Genomic DNA, 27,066 nt, shown 5'->3' with positions numbered 1-27,066 from the left:
AGAATCACTTGAACTCGGGAGGCGGAGGTTGCAACGAGCTGAGATCATGCCGCTGCACTCCAGCTTGAATGCGACAGAGACTGTCAAAAAAAAAAAAAAAAAAAAAAAAAGTAAAAAAAAAAAAAAGAATAATGGTGACAAGGAGACAAAGTTTTTGCATATATAGAACTTCATAGTTCAGTGAAGGAAACAAATCATAAAGGGCATGTAGTATGATATCCGAGAATGATACTTGCTATGAAGAATTGAGAGGGCAAGTGGATAGAGAATAAGGAAGGTGCTATGTTTTCACTGGATGGTCTGGGAAGGCCTCTCTAAGGAGATGCTATCCGAGAAGAGACTTGGATGAAGAAAGGAGTGAGCTGCACAAACATTTGTGAAAATAGTTTCATACCGTAAAAATGCAAGTTTCACACAGAAGAAATGCAAAAACCCCAAAGATCAGGGAACAGGAAAAGAAGCAGTGGAATAGAATAGCATGAGTGAGGAGCAGGTGGTAGGAGGTGAAGTTAACAGAGTTGTGAAGATCTGGATCACAAAAGGTATTATCCTAAGTGAGGTCCGATGCTTTCAAAGGGCCTGAGTACAGATCATTTTAAGCAATTATAAAAGTGAAAACAATTAGAAGCAACAGCACATTTCTCATCTGTTTTGTTGGCTGGAAAAGTTGTTTAGTTGCCTCTTGCTCTGTCCCCTTAACTTTAGTGACACTGCTGTCACTGAATTTTGCATATGAAATTCTCTTCAGAAAAGGATAAGGCTAGTGCCATCTGGTGGCCGCAGTTGTGAACCTCATACTCCGTCCTGGAGTATTTGCAAAACCAAAAGCATTTAGGCCCAGCAGTGCTAAAGCTTTCAATGATACTTATACTCCTAGGTAAATATGTCTATTGAGCACATATAAAACTAGAGTATGGGAACTCGGCTAAAATATTGGCTGATGTTGTTTTGTGTTTTGAGCAATCTTGTAGTTTAGGCCAATAGTTATTTTTGTCTATACAGTATATGCAGTGCAGTTCATATAGTAGGTAATAAATAAATTAGCCTAATGTCTACCTATCACTGAGGAACCATTGACCTTTATTAGGTCTTCTTTCTTAGGTCTCTACAGCAGTAGTATTCTTGAATTCAGAGAGAGACCACATCATTTTCTTTTTATTGTGATATTTGTGGTTATGATTATTTGGCTAGTATACTTACTATTTGTATATAGTGTTTGCCTAATAAATATATATTTACATATAGGATAGAAAGAACTGTGTTTTAACATTACATAGATGTTTATCTCAAGGGCTACCTGCTTAGACTGTCTGACTTGGAGCCTTGCCTCAGTCACCTGCAAGTTCTATGGATGAGTCTTAGTTTCCTTCTATGGAAAGACACTAATGGTTCTAACTTTACAGTGGTCTTGTGAAGGTTAAATGATAAAATATAGGTAAACTGTCTAACCCAGTACTTGGAATATTACAAGTAGCCAATACATGGTAAATACTTTTATTATTTTCATTTATTTGGTATGTAGCATTTGATAAGCTAAAGGTCAAATCATGTCTCGTGGGAAAATTAAACATGAAAAAGTAACTAGCTTGTAAAGATAGTTCAGCCTGATCACTCAATAAGCATTTAGTTGAATTCCTTATTTGTAGTAAACACTGTTCAGGAATATCCATCATACATTTATACTGCCAAGAAGTATGCAAAGCTACAAAAGGACAAGCCTCTGAGTGTTTAATAATTGTGTTTACAGAGCCTAGAGTGGCATCTGGCACAGAGTAGATGCTCAGTAAATATTTGCTGAATGAGCGAATTAGAAAGGACTCCTTAAATATAAATATTACCTAGTTTTACTTCTTATTCATGTAATTATTTAATAAAATTTGATATAAGTTAAAGTTTCTGTATGTAGATGTATGTAAAACTGAAATGATTTTCAAAATTGTATTATCACTACATTTTTACCTAGGAAGATGAGATCAATAATAATCCTAGGGTACTCATTTTCCAGCAATAATCAAAAGATTCTTGCATTACTAATTGTGAGCAGAATAATTAAAGAGAGGAATTTTGGCAAAACTATTAGGCGAATTGCTAAATTTGTATGTAGTGGCTTTTCCCCTAAAATGTAATGTGTGTTTTAAGACTTAATGGCAATTCCATTTTCCTATTTCCAAGTTCTTGATTGGCAACTCTATTATTACACATATATTTTCTATTTGACTAAAACCTCCACAACATACAGAAAAAAAGATTTGATTTTTCCTGACTTAAAGAAAAGCTGATATTTGTATATACACATTTGCTATTTATCAAATGAACTCTAGGAAAATATCAACCGCTTATTAATATCCAATATATGTCCATGGTCAGCCTCCCTCAAGCAATGCATCTCAGAGTATCATGGCAATGTGAAAATTCGTATAACTCACATATTTCTATAAATCCTATGGAGTAAGTTCTTGTTAAACATGAGATAACACTTATCGTGTGTTTTAATGATATTTCAGTGGTTTCTAGAATTTTTTTTAAAATCTCAATAGAAAGGATTTGGTAACCTCGATCAATACTTCAGAAAGTATTATTAATTGGAACCTAAAAGGAATGCTAAATGCAAAGATGTGGCATAGGTTCATCAAAATTAAAGAAGTCATGTAAAATTAACCTTAATTCTTCATCAGATAGAGAACTTGAAGATCAGAGAAATTGTGTTGACTTGATGCATGTGTAGCAAAGCATTTGAAAAAGTGCCATTCGATGTATGATTGAAAGGTAAGAAAATGGGCTGAATGCGAGAGACAACTAGTTACCCCTTGAACCTTTACTAACCAACACTTAGTAATGGATAACTCTTAATCTGGTAGAGATGTCTAATGGTGAGTACGGGGCTTCATCCTCTCCTGAGAGTCTCTGGATTTAGTCATTACTGAAAAGATTTTGCATTTGACACTGTTGACTATCTCTTTATCTGTAAGAAGCCTATTCATGATTTGTCAATGGTTTTTTGACATGTTTGTTATCATAATAGGCAAACACATCTTCAAAACTAATGATATTTGTTACAGTTTTATGTGAAAAAACACCTTCAAGAATGGTTTTTGGGAAACTATATTCACTTGCCAACTGGCTATATTAAACACCACTCTTTCTCTTCTCAAGTGCTTTTTCTTACAACACCCTATTTATTCCTGCAGAATTCACTTTGATCAGGCTATAAAGTCATCAATTCAAGTTCACCATAAAGAATCAAAGCTTCACCTTAAGTACTTAAAACACTCCTAAGCAATTTTGAGTAATGGTCAATTCTATACACTTTAGAAAAACTATTTTAATTATTTTTTATAGCCAGTACTTTCTGGTATTTCACCAAGGTGTGATTTCAGATGTAATCCTAATTAAAGTAGCAGTTTGATTATTTGATGCCAGAAAGTCCAGACATTTACAAGTCTGTGAAATGGAAGTGTTTTTGATAATTGTTCTGGGAGCAATCACAGTATATTATGTCCAAGATTCAGATTGAGTGACTGAGATGCTGATGTCATTGACATTACTGCTACTGTTGCCCCTGACACTGGGAATTTGTTGAGAAAAGGATGATGAAACCATTAAATGACATTTTCACAGAATCACATTGCATGGATTCCAAACTTTTTAAAGAGTGTTAACTTTTCAAATCAAGAACTACAATGATATCTTGATTTCTTATGTTGCCTTCCCCCCTTTTCTCCATGCTATTTTCTTTTTAATGTGATTTTTTTCATTGCCCACCACATTCCTCTTTAAGTGATCATGTTTAGTTCTATGTTGGAACACAGAGAATTATTGGACATTTTAGATATTTTTGGGGGGATTCCAATCTGCTGGAAGCTGTCAAGGTCTAAGTTAGCTAGTTACTAATGAACCCAACATAATTTTCTTTATTTTTTTCTTATGATCTTATCACACGATATGAATTATTTTGTTCGTTTTAAGATTTACCATTATTATTTAGAAGTTTTTAAAAAATTGATACTGTTTTACTTAATTTGTAAAATGTTTGCCACAAAATACTTATTCATAGAAGTTATTAAAAGCTACATCTCAGAGTTTGGTAAGTTTCCAGCTGAGCCAATAGTCTGTTGATAAAGAGATGTAAACAGTGATGATCAGGCATCTTGCTTACAGAACATTAAGAGACACAGAAGAGTATTCACAATCTCACCAGGCAGCTAGACCACAATGAAATTCTAAATCTAGGAAGAAAAATAGGACATTTCTTAAAATATGAATGGTCTTCTAGCACTATCCAATTAAACTTTCTGTATTGGTAGAAAATATCTTATTTCTGCACTGTTGCATGTGGCAGCCACTAGCCACAGGTGGCTCTTTAGCTGTTGAAATATGACTAGTTATTGAGAAGTCAGATTTTCAATTTTATTTAATTTTAAATTATTTAATTTTGCATTTAAACAGCCTAATGTGGTTATTGGCTGCCATATTGGACTGCACTGCCTACTCTTTAAATTTACCATGTCCTCTGCAGCTCCCACCCATTTCCCTTGTTTTCCAATAATATAGACTTGGGAAGTAAATTGTGGTTTTAGTTAAGTCAATGGTCAGGTCCTGTGTTCCTCTAATAACTAGATAAGATTCCATGGTGTGCTGGTAAGCTATATTTTGGGGAGATAAAAATAGTACTAAGTTATAGTGTTTGCTGATTTCCACGATGTACATAATTCCACCAAGGCCAATTTGAAGCTATCAACATGAAATTAACCAGCCAGGAAGATTTCTGAAAATTTAACTATCTGGTCTCATAAGCTGGTACAAACTGTCTCTAATATACCTACACTCTGTAAAAGTCCCAAATCCTTCCCGTGTTCTCTTAAATGTTCTAAAGTTTACATGCCCTAGATCACTTCTCTCTGTGAGTTCTGCTCTTACTTACTTGGTTCAGCTCATGGACTGGCTTCTTAATTCTCTGTATGCTGGCCTTTAATGTTTGTTTTTTTTCATAGAAGCACTTTTCTTTAGTTTCCATAACATCCATTTTTCAGAAACCATTTGTACAAAGCATAGAATTGTTTTAAAAAGAGATCTGTGGATAGTAGCGGGAATGGGGAAAGAGTTCACTATGTGGCAATATTAATAAATATAGATTAAGTATTGGTATCTTTGCTATTTAATATCCTCAGACTACTCTTCACTTCCCTTTCCCAGGTTCCCTTCCCCTGCATGTCATCTCTCTGACTCCTCTTTGGTGCCTTCCTTCTGCCATAGCTTATCCTCACTCCCTGACTTTTGGATTTTCCCCAGAAACTACAAACTTTCCAACTAGGTCATACAAAGCAATTCAGTTCTCTTCAGCCTCTATTCTCAAACTCTCCTTTTGATATTCACACTCATCTCGTTGCTTGAAGGACCCTTCATTTGCCATAATCAATCTTCCTTAGAAAGTAGTTATTCAGGCTGGACGCGGTAGCTCAGGCTTGTAATCCCAGAATTTTGGGAGGCCAAGGTGGGCGGATCACGAGATCAAGAGTTCAAGACCAACCCTGCCAACATGGTGAAACCTCATCTCTACTAAAAATACAAAAATTAACTGGGCATGGTGGCGGGCTCCTGTAACCCCAGCTATTCGTGAGGCTGAGGCTGGGATTGAACCCAGGAGGTGGAGGTTGCAGTGAGCCGAGATTCCACCACTGCACTCCAGCCTGGGCAACAGAGCGAGACTCTGACTCAAAAAAACAAAAAAAGAAAGAAAGTTATTCATACATGTAACAAAACTTATTGAATAACAATTACATGCTAGGCACTCTTCTGCTTGTAAATATCAAATTTGGCCCTTCATTATATTAGTATTGGGTGTAATAATTTTCAAAGTGCCTAGCACACTGCTGACATACGTTGGCAATCAATAGGTGTCATTTTATTATGTATTTTTGAAGCAAAATTTAGAAATATATTAACACACTAAGGGACAGAAATAAAGGCTACAACCTTTGGAAAGATTCAGCCTTTCATCTCTGTCTTCCTCTTAATTACACATTCTACTTCACCCTCAAAGCTGACTCTTAAATACTAATATTTGTGATGTCTAGATATGTATAAACAATGATGTAATCCACTATCATTTTAGTAAAACTATGTATAAATCACTGTACCTTTACTTAATACAGCATGTATTTTCCCTGACCCTGTGTTTATTTGTTGCTGTTGCTCTCATAAATTCCCTAGTTACTTATTGTGGACATGCAATAAATATACACTTAAAATACTTTTAGTTTCAATAAGTGAAAAGAAAATACAATAAATGTTATAGAAATGATTAACATTATATTTTGGTTCATTTTATTTCTTCGTTGATCACTTTTTGTTTTGCTGTAAAACTGTTTGGTAATTTTTGTGAGTGCAGTGAGTAATATTTTATTGTCCTGATGCTAGGTGCTTGCAAAAGGAGAGGAAATGCATGGTGTTCTGTTTTACTTTATGTGACTGGGCATAGAAATGTCTTACCAATTTGATCTCTTATATCTGCCCACAGCTCTTGGACTCCACTGCCTTTGTCCTAGTTCAGGTCATCATTACTCTAGCCTGGAACATTAGTCTGGAACAGTCAGGATCATTACTGTAGTCTGGAACAGAAAAATTAGCCATGCCCAGCTAATTTTTGTATTTTTGATAGAGACGAGGTTCACCATGTTGGCCAGGCTGGTCCTCCTTGGCTGGTCCTTCACCATGTGTAATTTACACCAAATATTCTGCATCAGTGATTTCACAGAAGGCATATCTGATTATTTCACTCTCCACTTAAATCTGCCAAAGCTTTACTTTGTCCTTAGGATAAAGTCTTAATTGAAGAGTTTCAATGCCTTTCCTGATCTCTCTCTGGCTTCATCTCTTGATAACTCTTTCCTCACCCTTTGCTCCATCCATATAAAAGTCCATCTAATTGTTTAAAGTCAACCCATTATCTCTTACAATTATGATTCTTTCAGAGGCTTCTTTATTCAAATCCTTATCCTCATCTCTCCACCTCCCCTTTGTTTGAATACCAGTTGCTATTTTCATAAAATCTCACCCCTTACTGGTCCTCTGGTTGGACAGGTGTCTTGTTTCAATGAATTTTCATAAAATCTCTATCCTACAGAATGGCACATGGCATACAATACTGGGTATTTAATTGTTTCTCACTAAACTCTAACTTTTGTGTGTGTGTGTGTGTGTGTGTGTTTAAATTACATTATCTGTTTTAACTGACAGAGCGAAGCACATTTTGCAAAGTGAATGTCATGCTTGTGTTCAAAATTAAGGTGAATTAATAACTGTAATACATAACCAGAAGAATCTTTCTCTGTTAGCATTCAAAAGTAGGAAGAAAGAATACCTTTGCAAGTGCCTATTATGTTCAAAGTACTATGGTTAGTACTTTACATATGTCACCTAGTTTAATCCTCACAGCAATATGAGCCTTAGAAAACTTAAGCATGCTCAAGGAAAAAATGAAATGGCAAAGCCAGAATTCAAAGTGTGACCTTTCTGACTGCAATATTTATGTTCTTTTCACTAATCCACATTGCTTTTGAGAATCTATGAAAGCTGTGTTGCTGACTACTACCCATCTTGTTGGTTAAATTGAAGAATATATGTCAAAGAGGCTTGTAAACTGTAAATATTCTACATAAGTACTGTGAACTTTGTAGGTATTCAAGACACATCTGTTAAATGAGTCACTAAGTGACTATATGATATTATTATTGTAGTTCGTTTGAAAGAGAAGCAAGGAATACTGATTATTTCCATTTCCAGGAGCAACATCACCCAGTCTATGTTCCTCATTGATGAGTGTTGCATTAAAGAAGAATTCTATCATCAAGTATGTTTAGGAAACAACGCCCTTAGATTGGTTTCTCTACTGTAGAAGTTCAGTCTGGTATATGTAAAGTACATTGTAAAGTCTTAGGAGGGTAACATTTTGGATGCAGTGCTCTCTAGTGTTACTTGACCCTGAACTGTTTTTTTTAAATGTGTTTACAATGTTGCTACTTCCTAGGTGATTTATTGTGGTGAGGTCTTTGTGGAAAAATAATTTCTTATTACAAAAGTGTGTCATGTTTTGTTATAATTTTCAAGGTTTATAGCAATTTTGAATCAAGCAACATAAAAGGCAGAGGCCTTACTTTTACCTTCCTTCAGATTAATTTTTACGAGAAAAAAATTGCCATGCATTTTTTCCCTTGCTCTTTAATTCTTCAAAATAATAAACATTTTTTATTCAAGGGACTTGTTCCTTCAGTTCATTATGTATACACAAAAAGGATAAAGATTATGTATTGTCCGTAGCCACAGGGAGGGTGGCATGAGCCAAAAGAAGACAACAAAATGCCTATGGGAATTTTATGGGGAGTATGCAGCTTAAGAGGAGTGATAGAAACATGTCTGTGAACAGCAAAAGCAAGCATAGAAAGGGACAGATGCCTTAAGAAAGTCCTGGTGAAGCACTATGTTGGCCCTAAGGAGGGAGAAAGCAATTGCACTACAGGGATCAGAAAAGTTTCCAAGAAATGATAGTATTTCATTTTGGAGAGTGAGAAGTGGTTGACTGTGAAGTAAAAGAGAAAAGTAGAACAAGACAAATAAGGGCATGGAAAAGAGCCCTGACTCTGTTTCTATATGTACAGAGTTAATAAAACATGTTCCATTCAGTTCGGTTGGTATAAGCAGAAAGCAACTTTATTCTTTCTGTAAAAACCAATGCAAACTCACTCTGTAGACTTGCTTCTCTTCACCCCTTGGGTGAAATCAGGAACAGACTCTATAGCTTGCCTGGTCATGCTCAACTCAGATAATAAAACAATGGTGTCTTTTTTTAAGACGTTCAATCCAGTATATTATCAAAGCTCCCAACTTTCATTCAAATAAATTTCCCCCACCCCACCCCCATCTAAGCTTGGGCCCTCTCAGCAAGCACCCTGAGCTTGGAGCCTGAAAGTGGGAAGGTATTGTGGGTTTCTTGTCTCTTTTTCCTGCTCTGCAGAAGCCCCTGAAGTTGATTACTCCACCAGCCAATTCACCAGGCTTGGAGCAAGGGGAGAGCATAGAGATAAAGATGACAATTTTGGTTTTTGAGTCAGTAAACCTTGAAACCCTTCTATGTTGGACTGCTTGTTATGTGAAATAATACTTTCTCTTCTTAAGTCAAACAATATGGGATTTTCTATCAATTTGCTGTATAGAAATTAGCTGTTATAATTGCCATTGTTGCTATTTTATTTTAAAGGCAGAGCTATTTATGTAAAAGATTTTCTTATGTTTATATATGGCTGTCACAATGAGTCGCAGCAAACCTTTGAGAAATTATATTGGCTCTTCATTTTATATACATGCATATAATGTAAAAAAAATTAATGTATTATATATTACATCATATAAAGTTTTAAGCTTTATACTAAAATTTATAGTTTAAAACTGCAAGGAAAAATGGCATTATTTTGAAGAGAAGTGGTAATTCTTGTTATATTGGCAACATCTTGGACGAGGGTCAGAATGCTTGCAGTTTAGTCCAGGCCTAGCAGCCTATCTTATAAAGCAATGATACAGATCAAGTACAGTAATTAATGCAAAGACTTTTGAAATACTGTGTTTAGAATTTAACTTTTTATTCAAATAATAGTGTAGAGTAACTTTTCGGTATATTGGAGATGCTTTCTGAATTTAATGTGTTATATAACCTTGATGTTTGTGAAATGTTTTTTTGTTGAATATAACATTCTGAATATTTATAAGTTTTGGTTTTCTTTGGTCCCACACCATTCTATTTTGGATTTTACTTGGTTTAAAAATGTTTCTGACTAAAATTTTAATCTGTGCATTTGTGCTTATCTGGTTTTCTAGAAAATTCAATAAATGAAAGATGAGCAATCAATGTAGTTTTTAGAAATTTGAGTAGACATATTTAGCTATTATTGGGAGTCAAATATGGTCTCAAGATAAATTAAATATGAACTATAAAACATTATAGCACAAAATACTGTGGGACTATCATTAAGCTTCCATTTGCTTTTCAATAGATGGGAGATTTTTCTTAGTGTAAGTAATCTAATGAGTGTTCTCTGCTTATAGTACTTGAAGTATTGGGTTAGGTACCCATGAGGATTACAATTAGTATGGGGCCATTGGTGAAAGGTACAGTCCTCCTTTGATTAAAAAAAAAATTGCAATTATTTGTTTTTTAAATTAAATTGACTTTTTAAATTGTACATCATATGTGAGCCTGGTTGAAAGATGAGAATTAGTAAAGTTTTTGGTCTGAGAATTTATTATGGTAACCTCTACTGCATCCTTCCTTTAGCCATTTTGTCATGTAATACAAAAACCAATTGTGTTTGCTTCTGAGATTTCTTGTTGATGCTAAAGTCTTCAAAAATGTACTCCACAGAAGAAAACATTGTAACATTTTATCCTTAAATGAAGTTTCCAAACTCTTTAATTTTAAAACAGCGTACAGTTCATATTTATAAAATTTCTACTGCCTTCAAATGGGTTAGTTGGAATTCAGACCATCTGTGAGATGATGGAGATGGGCTAACTGGAAAGCCTAGTAGCTATAAAAGTAGATTTCAGTTGAGCCATTTGTTAGAAGACAAATGCCTTGCCTTTTACCAAGGTATTTGGGAAATTGTTTTTTGGTCCTAGCATTCACTCACTTGCTCTCAAACACTTCTATGCACATTGCTCTAGCAATTGAATATTGATTCATGTATTTGTGCATATAAGCATGGATTTTGAATATTCTGTGGTTAAAGGTAACCTCCAGGTTGACTGCTAAAGAAACACATTATCCTTTATAGAACAGTTTTCCAAAGAAAGTGGTACATTTGCTGCAATGCGTGAAAATGCAGGCTCCAGAAGCAATGTTAATATTCAGTAACCTTAGCTTGTATTAATATTATGAGAACCACTAGGCTGCCAGCTAAATACTAATTTAAGTTTAGATCTGCATGCCTAACACTGGGGACTACTGTTCCTCAGAGCTGTGCATAATTCCTTTTAATACTGATGGAAAGGAAAGAATGAAGTGGTGAAATTCCCTTTCAGGGAAGCCAATATTGAGAAGCCCATTTATTTATCTAGATCATTAGCCTGTGAGCTGACAGTTAAAGCATTTGAACTCTTAGAACCATGACACAAACGTGAACTAAAGAACAGTCCATGGGAGACGCAGTGACTCACATTTGTAATCCCAGCACTTTGGGAAGCTGAGGTGGGTGGATCACCTGAGGTCAAGAGTTCGAAACAAGCCTGACCAACATGGCAGAAACCCCGTCTCTATTAAATATACAACTACTAGCCAGGTGTGGTGGTGCATGCCTGTAATCCTAGCTACTTGGGAGACTGAGGCAGGAGAATTGCTTGTACCTGGGAGATGGAGGTGTGGTGAGCTGAGATCGCATCACTGCACTCCTGCCTAGGTGACAGAAACTTCTCAAAAAACAAAACAAAACAAAAAAGCAAAAGACAGTTCACCACACATTACAAAAGGTCCACAGTCTCTAAAATTAAAAATGTTAAATATAGATTATAATCTAAATGGCTCAGTAATTCAGTGATATTGCATCTCAAATACTAACTGCATATTTTCCCACACATCTTAGAGATAACAAACAACATATAAAATCATTTCCATGTTTACAGAAATGAATATTTTTATACATTAGGTTGGAAAGGACATCAAGCCTGTGGCATCTATCATAGTACATAGCTTCAACATTAATTGTCCTTTCATCCTAATTTTTGCTTTGCTTTTAATAAATGTCTATAAAATTCCAAGGAGAAGATTGAGAGTCCAATATCAGAAAGAAGGAAATAATCAAGTGTGACTTGTCTGTCTTTGTTAGGGATTTCTTAACTATTTATTAGGTGGTCCTTTTTGGTTTGAGAACTAAAAGTTGCCCCATAATCTTAAGATTTTAGAATATTCACCAATAACATGTAATATCCTAATTATATATTATAAAACCTGAATTGTTTCAGTAATGATTTGAATATCAAATATCTTGTCCCATTTTCCTCCCCTTCAACTGCTGTCTTTTCTCTCACTATTTTCTATTTGTATTACTTACATTTTTTCAATTCCTCTTTTCTCCTATATTTTCTTAATTCCTGATTTTGACTCTCAAAACTTTTCTCTATTTAGTAAAATTCTATTTTCAGTTATGTTGAGTTTTTAAAGTTTAGAGCTCTTCCTTATGTTCTGCAATGTGTCATCATTGATCAGAATACTGTCCTTCTAGGAAGCAGCTATATATTCCTGCTATTTTAATCAGGGAATTTTGATTTCTAGACTAAGATGTGCTTTATCTCCGTAGGCAGATACCTGTACCTATGCTTTTTTCTTATTTCTTCCCACACATTCTGGGATCTTGCTACCCTAATTGTCTTCCCACTTCCCAGATTTTTCCATATATTTGTCTCCATTTGGCATTTCTTTACTCTTTTCAAACAAAACAGGAAAAAAACCTTTGCTTGTTCTTCCTGCCATCTTCAAATCCCTTTGTAGTTTCTTTTTGTCCTAGTGCCTCTGCCATATTTGTCACAGGAATGGATTCCACGCTTTACTTCCATTTTGTTACTGTCCACCTTAGAACGCTAAAGGTAGGCTTCCTTCTATCCTCATTTCTATTCCAAAACCATGTCCACAGTGGTTCCCAGGGATTTCTTAGATACAAAATTTTATTTCTTTTATTTAACCCTGAAGTTTATTGCCTCATTAAAAAAAAAATGTCTTTTCCCTGGCCTTGTTGAAATCAACATTTGGATTTTTCTTATAGATTATTAACTAATATATTTCTTGATAGGATGGTAGTCTGAGTCCTTCTGTTCATTTGTCTCTGGGAAAAATTGCTCACTCTCTTCATTTCAGTTTACACCTCGACGTATATGACTTTAGAATCTCCATATCTTTTCAAGGACCCTCCTTTCTTCAAATGTCTACTCAATATTTTCATTTGAATTTCTACCATTGCTTCAAACTTACCATGTGTCAAAAGCTTTAAATTATGTTAAAACCTATTCTGTTTATCAGTCTGTCTTATTTGAACAAACAGCCTTCTTTCCTTCTCTGTATATGTCAAACAAATCTCAAAATTGTATTAGGTTTTTCTTTTAAATTTGAACAAACAGCCTTCTTTCCTTCTCTGTATATGTCAAACAAATCTCAAAATTGTATTAGGTTCTTCTTTTAAATATCTAGCTTTTTTTTTTTCCATTTCCATTAACATTTGCTTAGTCTAAGGTATTATCACCTTACATCGAGTATTCCAGCGACATTGTACCTGGCTTCTATGCTACAGGGATAGAAGCCCTTTCCCCAGACAATCCTGGACACTTTCATCTCTTCAAAACACTGCCGTGTAACTTTCCTGCCCAAAAATGCGGTAGTGCTCAATGTACTAAGACAAAAGTATACCTTATTTGCTGAGATTTCAAGGTCAATTATTTTGACCATACTTTACTTTTAAATAAACTTTAACATTTGGTTTATTAAAATAAAATGTTTAAACAAATTAAATTTAACAACTTACTTGAGCAAAAAAATGATTCATAAACCTGGCATGATTCAAAACTAAAGAGTTTCAGAGAGCTCTGCTCAGGTGGGCAGTGAGCTGTTATAGCCCAAACGGGAAGGGAACTACAGAAATAGCTTGATTGGTTAAATCTAGACATTTGCCTTATTTGGGCATGGTCTGGTCAGTTGGCTGCCTGTGACTGGCTGAAGCTCAGCTGTTTGTGATTGACTGAGACTCTGTTTTCTATTACAAAAAACATACTCCTAAGTAAGGTTTCAGTTTGTTTACATACTGAGTTAGGTTACAGTTCATTATGTAGGAACTCGCAATGTGAAGACAGCCTCAGGCTAATGGCCTTCTGCTTATTTCCCATGTTTTACTTCTCATTAACATCAAACAAGGCTCTTCTGCTCCAGCTGGATTGATGCATGATTTTAGGCGAATACATTATCATTCACTCTGCAGCTTTCTTTCCCTTCGCCCTTTGTGACTCTACACCTTATCTCTCCTTAAATTTTTTTTTCTTTTTGAGATGGAGTCTCGCTCTGTTGCCCAGGCTGGAGTGCAGTGGCGTGATCTTGGCTCACTGCAACCTCCACCTCCCAGGTTCAAGCAGTTCTCCTGCCTCAGCCTCCCTAGTAGCTGGAATTACAGGTGTGCACTCCTACACCCGGCTAATTTTTGTATTTTTAGTAGAGATGGGGTTTCACCATGTTGGCCAGGAGGCTGTTCTTGAACTCCTGACCTCAGGTGATCTGCCTCCCAAAGCGCTGGGATTATAGGCATGAGCCACTACACCCAACCTCCTTTAAATCTTATCTGTATCCTGCCTTCTTAAAAATTGCCAATCTCTAAAACTCAGATTACCATACACTTTATTTAGTTTTTTTTCACACAGCGTTCCTAACCAAACTGTGGGTGGAACTAGTTCTTATGTTTAGGTAATATAGATGCCTTATTACCAGTAAGCACTCATGCAATAAATACAGAAGAATAAGTGACAAACTTCAGCAATTATTTAGAGAAGCATTTTCTCATTGAAAATCAAATTGCACAATGTTCAACCTCTAACCCCCTGTTTAATCTGAGGACTAAGTTTACCGGAAAGTGTTTGCTTAGAAATAACCTCTGAATTCTTCTTTGGTCTACTTGATTTAGAATTCTTCATTCAGGATTTCTAGCCTTTGGAAATCATGGCAATTTATCAATGTAATCTGCATTTTACAAACTTAGCCATTTTTACAAAAAACTTAAATTATCTTTGAATCTGATTATAACATCTTTAGATTTTGACATCTATAGAACTGTGGAGGAAAAAAAGGGCTCAAGAAGTCTGCGTCATTTTGTGAGGATAATTACCACATACTTGGTTTAGAATTGTCAGGCATATAATATTGGCTTTTCAAACACCTTGTCTCCCAATCATTATTCACTTATTCACCGCAATAATGTTTCGGGATGCCTGCTCAGTACCAAGAACTGTGTTAGAGATACAAGATACACAAAAGCCAGTCTTTGCCCTTAGTTTTTCTTTCCACTTTTCTTATTTTGATATATTTTCAGAGGACTACATTCACACAATTCTGTTTGTTTATAACATTTCCAAATTGGGTAAGGAGATAAAAGTGGTGTGTGTGTTTCTTATTTTCTAGGAAAGGAAAAACGGAATGGTGATATTCACATACACTGCTTACTAATGTTAGAAAAACAGGGGCTTTTTTTTTTTAAGTGCTAAATTTAGATCATATTGTTCTACGACACCGTTTAATGAGGAAAGCACTCTCTACCCTATATGTAAATTGGACATTAGAGCTGGGGTCCCCGAACCCTGGTACTGGTCTGTGACCTGATAGGAACCAGGTTGCACAGCAGAGGATGAGCAGCCAGCAAGGGAGCATCCCAGCCTGAGCTCTGCCTCCTGTCAGATCAGTGGGGGCATTAGATTCTCATAGGAGCGTGAACCCTATTGTGAATTGCTCATGCGAGGGATCTAGGTTGTGTACTCCTTATGAGGATCTAACTAATGCCTAACGATCTGAGGTGCAACAGTTTCATCTCGAAACCATCCCCCATTACCCCCATCCTCCACTGTCCCTGGGAGGAAAAATTGTCTTCCACAAAACCGGTCCCTGGTGCCAAAAATCTTGGGGACTGTCAAAATTAGAGGTCCTGTCAACTAGACCTTATTTAATTTTTAAAATTGAAATTCTAACTGGAGAATATGGCTAAATAATCAGAAATTTTGTTTCCTTTATATGTTTGTGTGTGTGTGTATGTGTGTGTGTTTGTGTGTATACATATTATTTATGTCAAATAAAATGGCTTATTTTCTAAAATAAACTCTTGACTTTTAAAATCATTACTGTATTTTTTTCTTAGAGTCTGAATCAATCCTAGCCCAATAAATAAATCACTCACATGGAGAATGCAATAGTTTTTCCAAATCATAACATTTATTTCACTAAAGTGTCAAATTTCTACTTAAAATTCTAAGTAGAATTCACATTTCTGTTTGAGTCCTAACTGTTCTGGAAAGTGTACGCTTCTCCTAAGGAAATCATTCCAAGTTGTTGGTCAGGATGCTTGCTTTTAAAATATCAATGCAAAAGGAATGCTTATTTTATAGTAGTGGAGGACTACCAGGATAAGTCTTAATAATACAAATGAATAAATAACCAAGAAATTTGCCATCACAAATAATGTAGGCAAATTCTTCTAATACTTTTATCTGTGTTCATAATCACTGATTTTAGAAAGTTGCTATAGAAGTTAGAAAGGAAACTTGAGTGACCAGCTGGTACTCTCTCTTTGCTTTAGGCAAAAATGTCTAGGACCCCTCTAAGACAGGTATTTCTTTCTCTGGCATCTCAAGAAATGGGACTTCATATCATCCCATCGTATTGCATTCTGTTGTTTTATTAGATACATGGAATAAACCTTTTTCTTGGTCTAAATGTAATCTGCCCTTAATATGGCAAATATTTTGAAGAGTAAATGGCCAGATGATCTGTTCCTTGCACATAACTTTCCTTTATATTAAAAAAAGTTTCTTCTGCTAATCATTTAAATATATTGATACCTTGGTCTTCAATCCTAAATTGTTGGTTACTTAAGAAACTTATCATTCTCACACATTCTATCCAGAAAGCTAGTTAATGCCATGAGCGGGAAATGCTCATTATTCTGATTGATGTTTCCCAAACACTTTCTGTTTTCCTATGCTTAATTTTTGGAGAAAGCTGGTTTTACGTGTAACATCTATAGGTAGATTTTGACTTACATGTAGTAAAAGCATCCAAATTCTTTCTTTTTCAAGTTAAGAAATCCTTGGAATGATTTAAATGGAAGAGATATTCTTTTTTAAAGATTAAAAAATAGACTATTTTAGTAGCCATGGAATAATCAATTTTTTTCTGAATTAAATGCTATAATGCTAAGTTATTAAGGTAAAGGCTACTTAGATTCCAAAACAAAATACTTGGCATGATGAGGTGAAGATTTTCTGGGGGGAAAATATCTAGCAAAATTATGCTACCTATTGTAAATCATTTTGCCAACTTATTTAGATTTTTAACCTCTAGCAATAACAGATTATTTTGATAAATTATTCATATTTCTGCATTGTGCACCTTTTGCAATTTGCATATCTGGCTGCAAATAGGCCCTTCTTTCAGGCTTCAGTCCCCTTGGTCACACAGGATGGCCAAAGGCTGCTTCATGATTAATTTCATCTCAATAGGGTAATTATCATACTGAAATGAAGCAGTGCCCCTGAAATATGCTTTCCTGGAGCTCTAAGTACAAGAGGCTTAGCCTAGAGCTTTCAAGTATGTAGTAACTTTTAGCTTAAATGTTAACCTTTCTCTATTTTGGTATTTTGATACTATCTATATCCAAAAATAACACGGATTTTATAAGAATAGAAAACAATAATTTAGAATTTAATCTAGCAACTCATTGGACTGCAAGATAATTTGTCATTAGTTTCCACTGTCTTATGCAAAAAACAAAGGATGTATATATTTTGAGGGTTCAAGGTTTTATATTGCTGGGTCAAATTGTAGCTGCTAAATTAATAAACATGAATTTATCTCCTGGTCTATGGAAAAGCCATTTACCTTTTCTATATTTAGTTTTCTTACCTAAGAAAATAAGAACAGTTGGCCGGGCACGGTGGCTCACGCCTGTAATCCCAGCACTTTGGGAGTCCGAGGCAGGTGAATCACGAGGTCAGGAGTTCGAGAGCAGCCTGACCAACATAGTGAAACCCTGTCTTTACTAAACATACAAAAAATTAGCTAGGCGCAGGGGTGGATGCCTGTAATCGCAGCTACTCAGGAGGCTGAGGCAGGAAAATCGCTTGAACTTGGGAGGCGGAGGTTGCGGTGAGCCAAGATCGTGCCATAGCATGCTAGCCTGGGCGACAGAGTGAGAAACTGTCTCAAAAAAAAAAAGAACATTCTAAGTTACTTGTAATGTTGAAGAAATAGCAAGAGACAGCTTTTAAAGCTGTTTTCCTTTCTTTGGAAAATTAATAAAAGAAATTTGATTCATAATTTGGACCCTGAAAAAATGTTTATCTCAAACATGCTCTTCAATAGAATTCCAATATTTTCATTTTTTGCTGTTTGTTTCCCTCCTATTCTTTTATCAAAATCCATTCAAATTAATTAAAAATTTGCAAATTTGTCTAAATTAGTTAATTTTACAAAATTCCCAACTGCAGTGTGGGTTACCATATATTCTACTAAAAATCTAGTTCTAAAATTTAGAGTTAATACACTTTCTGAATAACATATATCAGAGATCAAAGACAAAAAGAGATTTTGTATCATCTTAAAAGTGAAATAGATTCCTGAACTTAATGTTCCATTTCAACGCAGTCAATTGGATTTTTGTTTTCATTTTTATACTTAGATATTCTGTGCCATTTCTTACATGTTTCATAGAGACAATTTTTCCAGCAGTTTGTTGACTCTGGAGTTATAAAGTTGAACAAGTGACAATCAATCAGTGATCTCAGGGAATTTATAGGGTAGTAAGAAGGGAAGTTGTACGAGTAAATAATTGTATTATTTCACATTGAAATGGAAATCCGTAGTGTGGAGGTGAGTGGGCTGGGTATTGTCAATAACAAGGACAAAGTCTGTGTGGTAGGAGCCCACTACCTGCTTTACCATCTGCTGCTACTCAGTCTCCTGCCCCTGTCAGTTCCTCTCTCTAATGTCCAGTCACTTCACTGCAGCTGGGAGGATCTTTCTTACTTATTTTGTTGTTACTATAAGTAAGGGACTTACATGTTATTCAGGTATTTGAATAACACTGCTTATTGTCTCTTGTGAAGTAATAATTGATCTCTACCAACTTATTCTAAAATTAAAACACAGTAAATACACTGATTTTTTTCAGAGATGAGAGAATGCTCAAAAACATGTGAGATGTGGATAGGATTTTCAACAATACTATTATTCTTTATCTGCTGTCCATTAGCCAAAGACCAATTCTGGCAGCTGACAATGTAGCAGTCCATTTGCCTCTAAAGTTATATGAAACCTATTTTTGATAATGTATTGGATTTGCACTTTACATTAAATGAAGTCAAAATATAAACAGTGTCCTAGAGATGAAAAGTTAATTATATTAAACTAATATTTAAATCTCTGTGCAAAAATTGGCTCTTTAACAAAATGTTTGCAGACTAATGGTATCTTTTCTGTTTTGTAAATCAGATTGTTCCATGTCTGTGGAATCAGAAGACATTGAAACATTTGGCCCATCTGATTCATGACAATTTGTTTATATAAATACAACATGTTTCAGGGATCTACAAATACTAACTTCTCTGATAATTTCCTGCGAAAACACTCCCAAGTGAATTATGCTGACATTTTAATCTAGGTCCATCCTGTCTCTGATTTAAAAGTCCAAAATACTATTTATCAATTTCAGAATTACTATAATCTTTAGTTGAGTATAGTTGTGGTCATCTGTTTTTTATTTAAATCATTGTATTTTATTTCCAAAAACATAGCTATAACCAAAACTATGACAAGATAAAATCATTCGATACAATGAAATTTTCATTAGAATATGTATAGTGCAGGCAGTACAGATGAAATACTGTCGTAGGTGTTGGAAACAGTGGGTTCATTATCCTGTCTTCTTTATTTTTGTATAGGTTTAGAATTTTCCCTAACAAAAATGTAGTTTCTTTTGTAGTTGGCAGAAATCAAAAGAAGACAGAAAAATTATTTATAACGAAAATTTGTCTGTCTGGATTAATGTGTTTTCTGTAGTACAATATTTGGTGCAGCCTTCTTGTGTCGTACATGTATGGACTCAGGGTCGATTTCCTCCCCTAATGTCATGCAATTTTGAAAATGGAAATGCTGTGCAAGATCATATGTCAAATCTGATCTTCTTTGCATGTGTCCTCAATAGTTTCAAGGATGATACTGTTGTTGGTTGGATGCAAGCTGGCAGAATTACTGAAAAGGCATTTGGTTTTAAACTGTTAATTTCTATTGAGATGTACATCATGTAGTAGTTTGTGATCTAATACTTTAGACCGGTGCAAACGCAGTTGAGGGTGGTGCAACTGCAATTGTGTTTGCACCAACCTCATAAATGAACTTTAAAGCTTAAAATCAGAGAAGGAATAGATGGAGTTATGAGGGCCAAACATGATACTGCTACAATCCCGAGATTTTCCTCCATTAAAATCATACTTTTGCAGGTAGACATTGTAGAATGACCTCTTTAAAATACACTTTTACCTGGAAACAGTATCTTCAATGCATCGGTGTGCATTTGTGGACTATTTTCTTTGGCATGGGTTGGGGACGGGACAATGAGGTTCAGGGAAGACTTAGGGAGGAAACTAAGTCTTAGTAGAAAGAAGAGCCCATAGGTAAGGAACCCTAAAACACGCCCAATCAATATGCACAATATGCACACAGCCAAACCCAGGACAGGCTAAGGTTATTAAAGAGGGAAATTCCATTGAGAGATGACCAACCTGTTGGGACACTCAAATGGGAAAAGCTCAGCAATCGGGGCATGTTTCTGAACCTGACCCCTGAGGGAGAAAGCAGCTGACAGAGAAACCCAACGGTCTGTGGGAGAAGTGATAAGGCCCTAGGAAAAGCACTACATAATTTGCAGGTGTGTGTGACCTCAGTGGTCTAATATAATCTTAGGTGTGATGGGGTTGTTTAGTATCAGTGATTTAAGAGGATATAAAGAAAAAGGAGAAGATAGAAGGAAAATTGGCTGCAAAGTTTTGCAAATATTTCTACAAATTCTAAGGTACTTTACCTACTGATATTTTAAAATCTTTTTCTTTAACATTTAATTGCAAACTACAGTATAATTTTCTAATATTTTGAGATCTCCAGGAAGTAAAACATCTGAGCAGAATGGTGTTCTTTTGTTGAGAATTTTGGTCATATTATTTTCTTCCTTTCTTCCATTGGTTTTGGTCAACAATGATTTAATACTTGTCCACTAAATGTCAGTCATATATAATTACTAATTGAGACCATCTAGTCTAGGTTTGACAAAGATGGTACTAGCATGCGTGCAGTTTTCCTCCAGAAAAAAAATTAATTATGAAGATATCAAGAGTAGACTTAATTCAGTTTTGGCAAAAGATATTTTGTCTGGAGAAATAGCTATAGTAATTAGAATATTTATGGATCAAATAATATGTATTTTATATAACAACAAATAAAAATTAGCATTTTTATAATCATGGTTATATATAAATGAATAATTATCTTACCAACAAGAGGTAAAGCATGAATTAGAAATCAAATCAACATTAAACAAGTTATAATCAACATTGACAACAATTAAATGAAAGATTGAATATATATGTGAATTAACTACTACATATACACCTAACTTCGTGTCCACACATAATTATTCCTAAACATGTGATGAATGAATAAAAGTGAATATCTAAAACAAATGACCCAATCTTACTTTCCATTATTAAATAATAATTCAATTATTGAAAACAGTAAAGACAATCGGGAACCATACTAAGTCAAATGTGAAGTGAGCCACTATTTTTTGAAATTTTTATTTACCCATTATTTCCCATTCTGATTAAGTATATTTAAATGTTTATCATATAAGCTGTTTAAAATAAATTCTGTTTCTTTAAAGGAAAAATTCTGAACAAAGGAGAAAAAAAAAAGTAAAAAATGTAGAACAAGAGGGAAGAAAGATCAGAAATGAAACTTGCTCATTCTCTCGGATATATTTTGCCCCGGGCCACACTAATAGTGATTGGTGCCACTGCAGTTTAGGGAAGGGCATTTTAGAATCAAAGGCTTGAACTTGAGATTGGTTGTTCCAGGCTTTATTCTCATATTAGTCACTAAGGGACCTTCAGTAAGTCATCTTATTTGGTTCTACGTGTACCATTGATTTCGAAGGACTGATAATACAGAAATAATTTACATAGAATTCTGAGATTTTCAAATTCGGATGCTCAACAAATGCAAAGTGATATTCCATGGCCAGTTAACAGTGAGGCAAAACAGTTTTTAGAATCTTTATCTTATGCTTTAAATTGCTTCAGTCATGTCTTTCTTTCAGTAAGCTCAATTCTCAGCAATTCCTCTAATAACTGTTTATTTCTTAACAAAAATTCTGCGTGTCAAAGGCAACACTTTTTATGCTCATTTGTGTTTGTGCTCCCCTGCCCCTGTTTTATTTATATATTTTTCCAAAATCGTACTTCATGGTAATTTATGTTTTTTTTTTTTTTTTTTTTTTTCATTCTAAGAGCCGGGAAAAGCTCCTGAAACCAAACAAGGGACTGTAAAAATTACAGCACAAGGTAAGCAATAAAATACTTTAAAAATCATGGCTTTTTTTTTTTTTTTTTTTTTTTTTAACATCTATAGAACTTGATTGACAAAAGCAAAAACTGTTTATTGCAGAATGGCACCATCTGCTGGGATATTGCAAAAAAAACATATTGTTGAATGAAAATACACAGTTCAAGTATTTATTTAGTAATTAGCAAACATGACTGAGAGTAATGCCAGATTTGCAGAGGAAATGCCTAAGGACCCAATAACTAGTCTTGGCTCCAAGTTTCAGTATTTGAGCTTTATGTGTATTTTTAAAAATAAGCCATAGATGTGCATAAAGAAATACAGACACAGATATAAAATAACGTGCACTTTTCTATAATTTTCAGTATACCTTGTAATTTATGTAACATGAGAGAATCAGAATGTTATTAAATTAACAGTACTTCATAAACATCAAAACTGTAAAAATTGGGTTCCAGATATGGCTATAAAATAATTATCCTATTTTTATGAGCCATCTAAGAAAATTAGCTTCATCATTTATGAATATCTTCAGGATATCAAAAGTCCTTTCATCTCACACCATGAGGATTAATTTGATTAAAGCATAAGGGAAGGGTACAAGTGTTCTGTTTTTGTCATGTGGCAAAACTTTATGGAACGCACTTAGAAAATAAAAGATACAATATTTACTGGAGAAGATCTTTATCATATCTTCTATGCTAGATTATATGATATCAAGCAATAAAGGAGATACACATAGGTGGTGGTACAATTTTCAGGGGGTAGAAGGCTCTCATAGCAGATTGAGCGTATTGCATGATGTATGACTGAATGTATTATATCTGAGCAACATTTTTCTCTTGTATTTAATCTCGGACCCAACAACATGCAGAATCACTCCCCAAAATATTGGTAACATGGGTTTGTTAAATGCCATTTGACTCAAGGATGTTTTCTGTGAGCAAAATAAGCTAGAATTTTTAAAAACTGTGACACCAGTTTTTAGTTTGCATGTTGAAAAACTTGTTTTTCTTTAGGAAAGTTCTGATAGGGAATATAGTAAATATTATAAATGGTAGAAAGGCAGGACAAATTGTATTACCTTTGATTTTTTAATACATGAAAATGCAGGTCAGGGTGAGTTCCTCAAGCCAATGACTACCAGTTTAAGAAATCATTGCTATTAGTGTATATATGTTCTCATAGAAAACCACAATCACCTTAGACCCCTTCTGTTTAACTGAGACTTCTGAGGACCATAGTGTAGATATGGAACTATGACTTGAGGCAGGAATTTTGTGTTAGTTACTTCAGCCTCATGTTAGAGGCGTTCATGAGGAAGAAAATTAAGAGATATTCGAAAATTTGCTTCATATTTGAGCTTGAGGGTAGGGGCTCTTTAAACTACATTTAACCATTCAAGATTTAACATACATTGGACAAGACAACTTCAGAGTTTATTGTTTTGGAATAAAATATTTATTTTTGAGTAAATAGTAACACAGAGTTTCAAAGTCTTGTTAGAATTATCCTTGGAAGGAAATTGGATGAAAAGATTGGTGAAGCACAGTGAACAAGGCAAGAGTGAGGTATTCTGTGTATACATTTACTAAAATAAAAATGACACACCAATGCAGGGACACACCGAAGCAGAACTGCATATTTTTCACTTCTTTGCAAATCCCGCATAGATCTTTCTTAGATATGTTTATTTTAATGTCATAGGCATATAATTAAATTATGCATAGAAATAATTAATATTTGCAAGTACTTCACGTGGAGACAAAACTTAAACAAAATTAGCAATAATCCTATAGCAGACTGATGTTTTTGAAGTATAAGTGATAAAACTGATCATGATCTTTGTGGCATGGTAAAACGCTAGATTAGATCTGTTCATTTATTGATTTTTAACTTTTACAACCAAGGACATATTAAAAATCTGGTTTCCATACATATGTATGTGTATACGTTGATATTTATTTATAACTATTATTAAGATTTAGCATATATTCTTTGGAATTTTAAAATCATTTAAGGAAAATTATTTTTCCAAACTTTTGAGGCACTGAGGAGGCTACAAAATAAATATCTCACTACTACAGTAAATTCCAATTTGGAGATCTAACACATTTAGGTAAATATAAGGAAAGGCTTTTGTTTCTATTAAGACATGAGACAATAACCTCAACTAGGACGGTGGCAATGACAAGAGAAAAACCACAAATGTCATTAACATTTTGAAGAACTAATGTCTGATAGAATATATGAAAAGAAACAAAGGAAAGAACAAAAATGATACTGAGCTTTGGAACCTGAGTAATGAGGAGATCAACTATCTCCATTGTCACTGTAAACTGTAAACTGAAACTATCAAACATATAAGAATGGGGAAAAAAAGATGCATGTGTATGTATGCATGCTTGCATCTCTTCATGCTTATGTATAGATTTCAAGGGAAGAGACTAGCTGAAGGGAAAAGATGATTCACTCTTCAGTGGATGAATGTTGAGCGGAAGGAGAATAATTGTACAATATTTTTTTTGTAGCCAATTAGAATTTAGGTGGGAAATCAATCTAGTTCATAGGTATTACATAAAAAAATTCTTGGAAGAAATCCATATAGACCCAAATTGGAAAGGAAGTAGAGAGATGGGGAATTATTTTTTTAGTCAGGTGCAATGGTGAGGTAGACACCTAGCGATATTAAAATGCCAAAGAGAGAACACATGAAAAATTAAACTCAGCTTAAAAGATGGGGTTATGTGCATTCTGCGTTAGTATATTTCCACTGGCTTTTTTCTTCTGGATTCCTAAAGCAAACATTAAGAATTTCCCGGATACTATAGAAAGAGTATAGAAAGAGAACAACATCAACAAAACTAGAATGTTAGCCATTCCAGTTTTTTTACAATGCAAAAACCAAAACCCCAGTTATTCAGAACCATGTCTACTCAGTAAATTCAAGAGTCATCCAATCCCATAACAGAGTTAAGTAGATGAGAAGCAGGCAAGCTGAATTTGAGGACCAGAAGTGGGACACATGGAACACAAGCTACAAAACCGTTCTGGAAACAATTGAATCCCGAGACCCTGGCTTTGATTAGCTTGTGGGCCTGGAATCCAGGTTGGCAGATAACATGGCCTTCCAACTGGCAATAAACAAAAGCTATGCACCTTCAAGGGACCCAGGGCAACAACAGAAAACAGAGTCAGTTATGATGGAATAGGTCAAACTGCTTCATTCAACTATCTCCATTGTCACTATAAACTGTAAACTGAAACTATCAAATATATAAGGATAGGAATAAAAGCAGATGCATGTACATGCATGCATGCTTGCATCTCTACATGCATATGTGCAGATTGTTTTTCATGTATTATTTTAGAAATCAAAAAATTTGTTGCAATTTAACAAGATTTTGCTAATTCTTGAAGGAATTTAAGTTTCAGAGGCTTTCTTGTCTGTAGAATTGACAAGAAACTATGGTTTTGTTAAATGTATTCACATTCTCAGCCCTTTTTTTGGTCATTAGTCAAGGCCTTTGTCAGGTTGCCCTTTACACATGTGTTTATGGTTAAATTGATGTAGTTTAGAGCTCAGAGCAATTCATTGACCAGAGCTCCTTCAAGGGGGTAATTTTGTGTTGTTTTATTTTGTCTTTCTTTAAAGAGTTCCCCACTTCCATCCATCCAAATCATAATCAGATGATTTTGAAAATTATAAAATTTTTTGAAGGAAATTCTTATTTTCAATGTAAAGAATCAACAATAAACAAGTCTATAGAGTCAAACTCACAGACTTACTGAAATTAAACCTCATGGCTTTGAAATTCATCAGGTCATGAATTTTGTGTATTATTATATAATTATATAATATATAATATAAATTATTTATACATATTACACATATATAATATATTATATATTATACATATATAAAATAATATATAATACATAAATATATAATATAATATATAATATATAAATAAAAAATGTATTAATATGTTATATAAGATATATGATATAATATAATATATAATATACATATGTTATGTAGTATATATTATAATATAATATATAATATCATATATCATATACATATAATATATTATATAATATATTATATATTATACATATATAAAATATTATATCATACATAAATATATAATATATAATATATATTATTTGTAAATAAAAATGTATTAATATATAATATATTATATAAGATATATGACATAATATAATATATAATATCATATATAATATATAATATACATATGTTATGTTATATATTATAATATAATATAATATCATATATCATATACATATAATATGATATATATTATATATAGCATATATTACATATTATATATTATTATGTGATATATGTTATATAATATAATATATAATATATAATATATTACATATTATATATAATGAATAAATATATAATATAATAAAAATAAAATAATAAAATATAATAAAGCAACAACATGGATCCAGATTTAGATTCATGGTCCAGCATTAGATAAATATCAGCACAGAGGAAGCCAGAAAAGGTGATTAAAGTGTTCTGTACTTTTTTCTCTATGTAAAAGAAGGCATATGTTTGCTAAAAGGAGGGTAGGATATTCATTATATATAATATATTATAGATCATATTATATAGAATATATTATATTCTATAT

General features: G+C 33.9%; 1 protein-coding gene across 2 annotated transcripts in view; it reads left to right on the top strand.

The window, feature by feature from the left end:
* Positions 1-27,066, top strand: part of TRDN (triadin) — a 273,616-nt gene that overhangs the window by 205,565 nt on the left and 40,985 nt on the right. For both annotated transcript variants that reach the window (XM_073022439.1, XM_008007178.3), the window contains one exon: positions 22,339-22,392. In XM_073022439.1, the coding sequence (XP_072878540.1) occupies positions 22,339-22,392 (54 nt within the window). The remainder of the gene's footprint in view (positions 1-22,338; positions 22,393-27,066) is intronic.

Source organism: Chlorocebus sabaeus, chromosome 13 (assembly GCF_047675955.1).
Source record: "Chlorocebus sabaeus isolate Y175 chromosome 13, mChlSab1.0.hap1, whole genome shotgun sequence".
In the NCBI taxonomy this organism is placed as follows: domain Eukaryota; kingdom Metazoa; phylum Chordata; class Mammalia; order Primates; family Cercopithecidae; genus Chlorocebus; species Chlorocebus sabaeus.
This window is presented reverse-complemented; position numbering and strand designations above follow the sequence as displayed.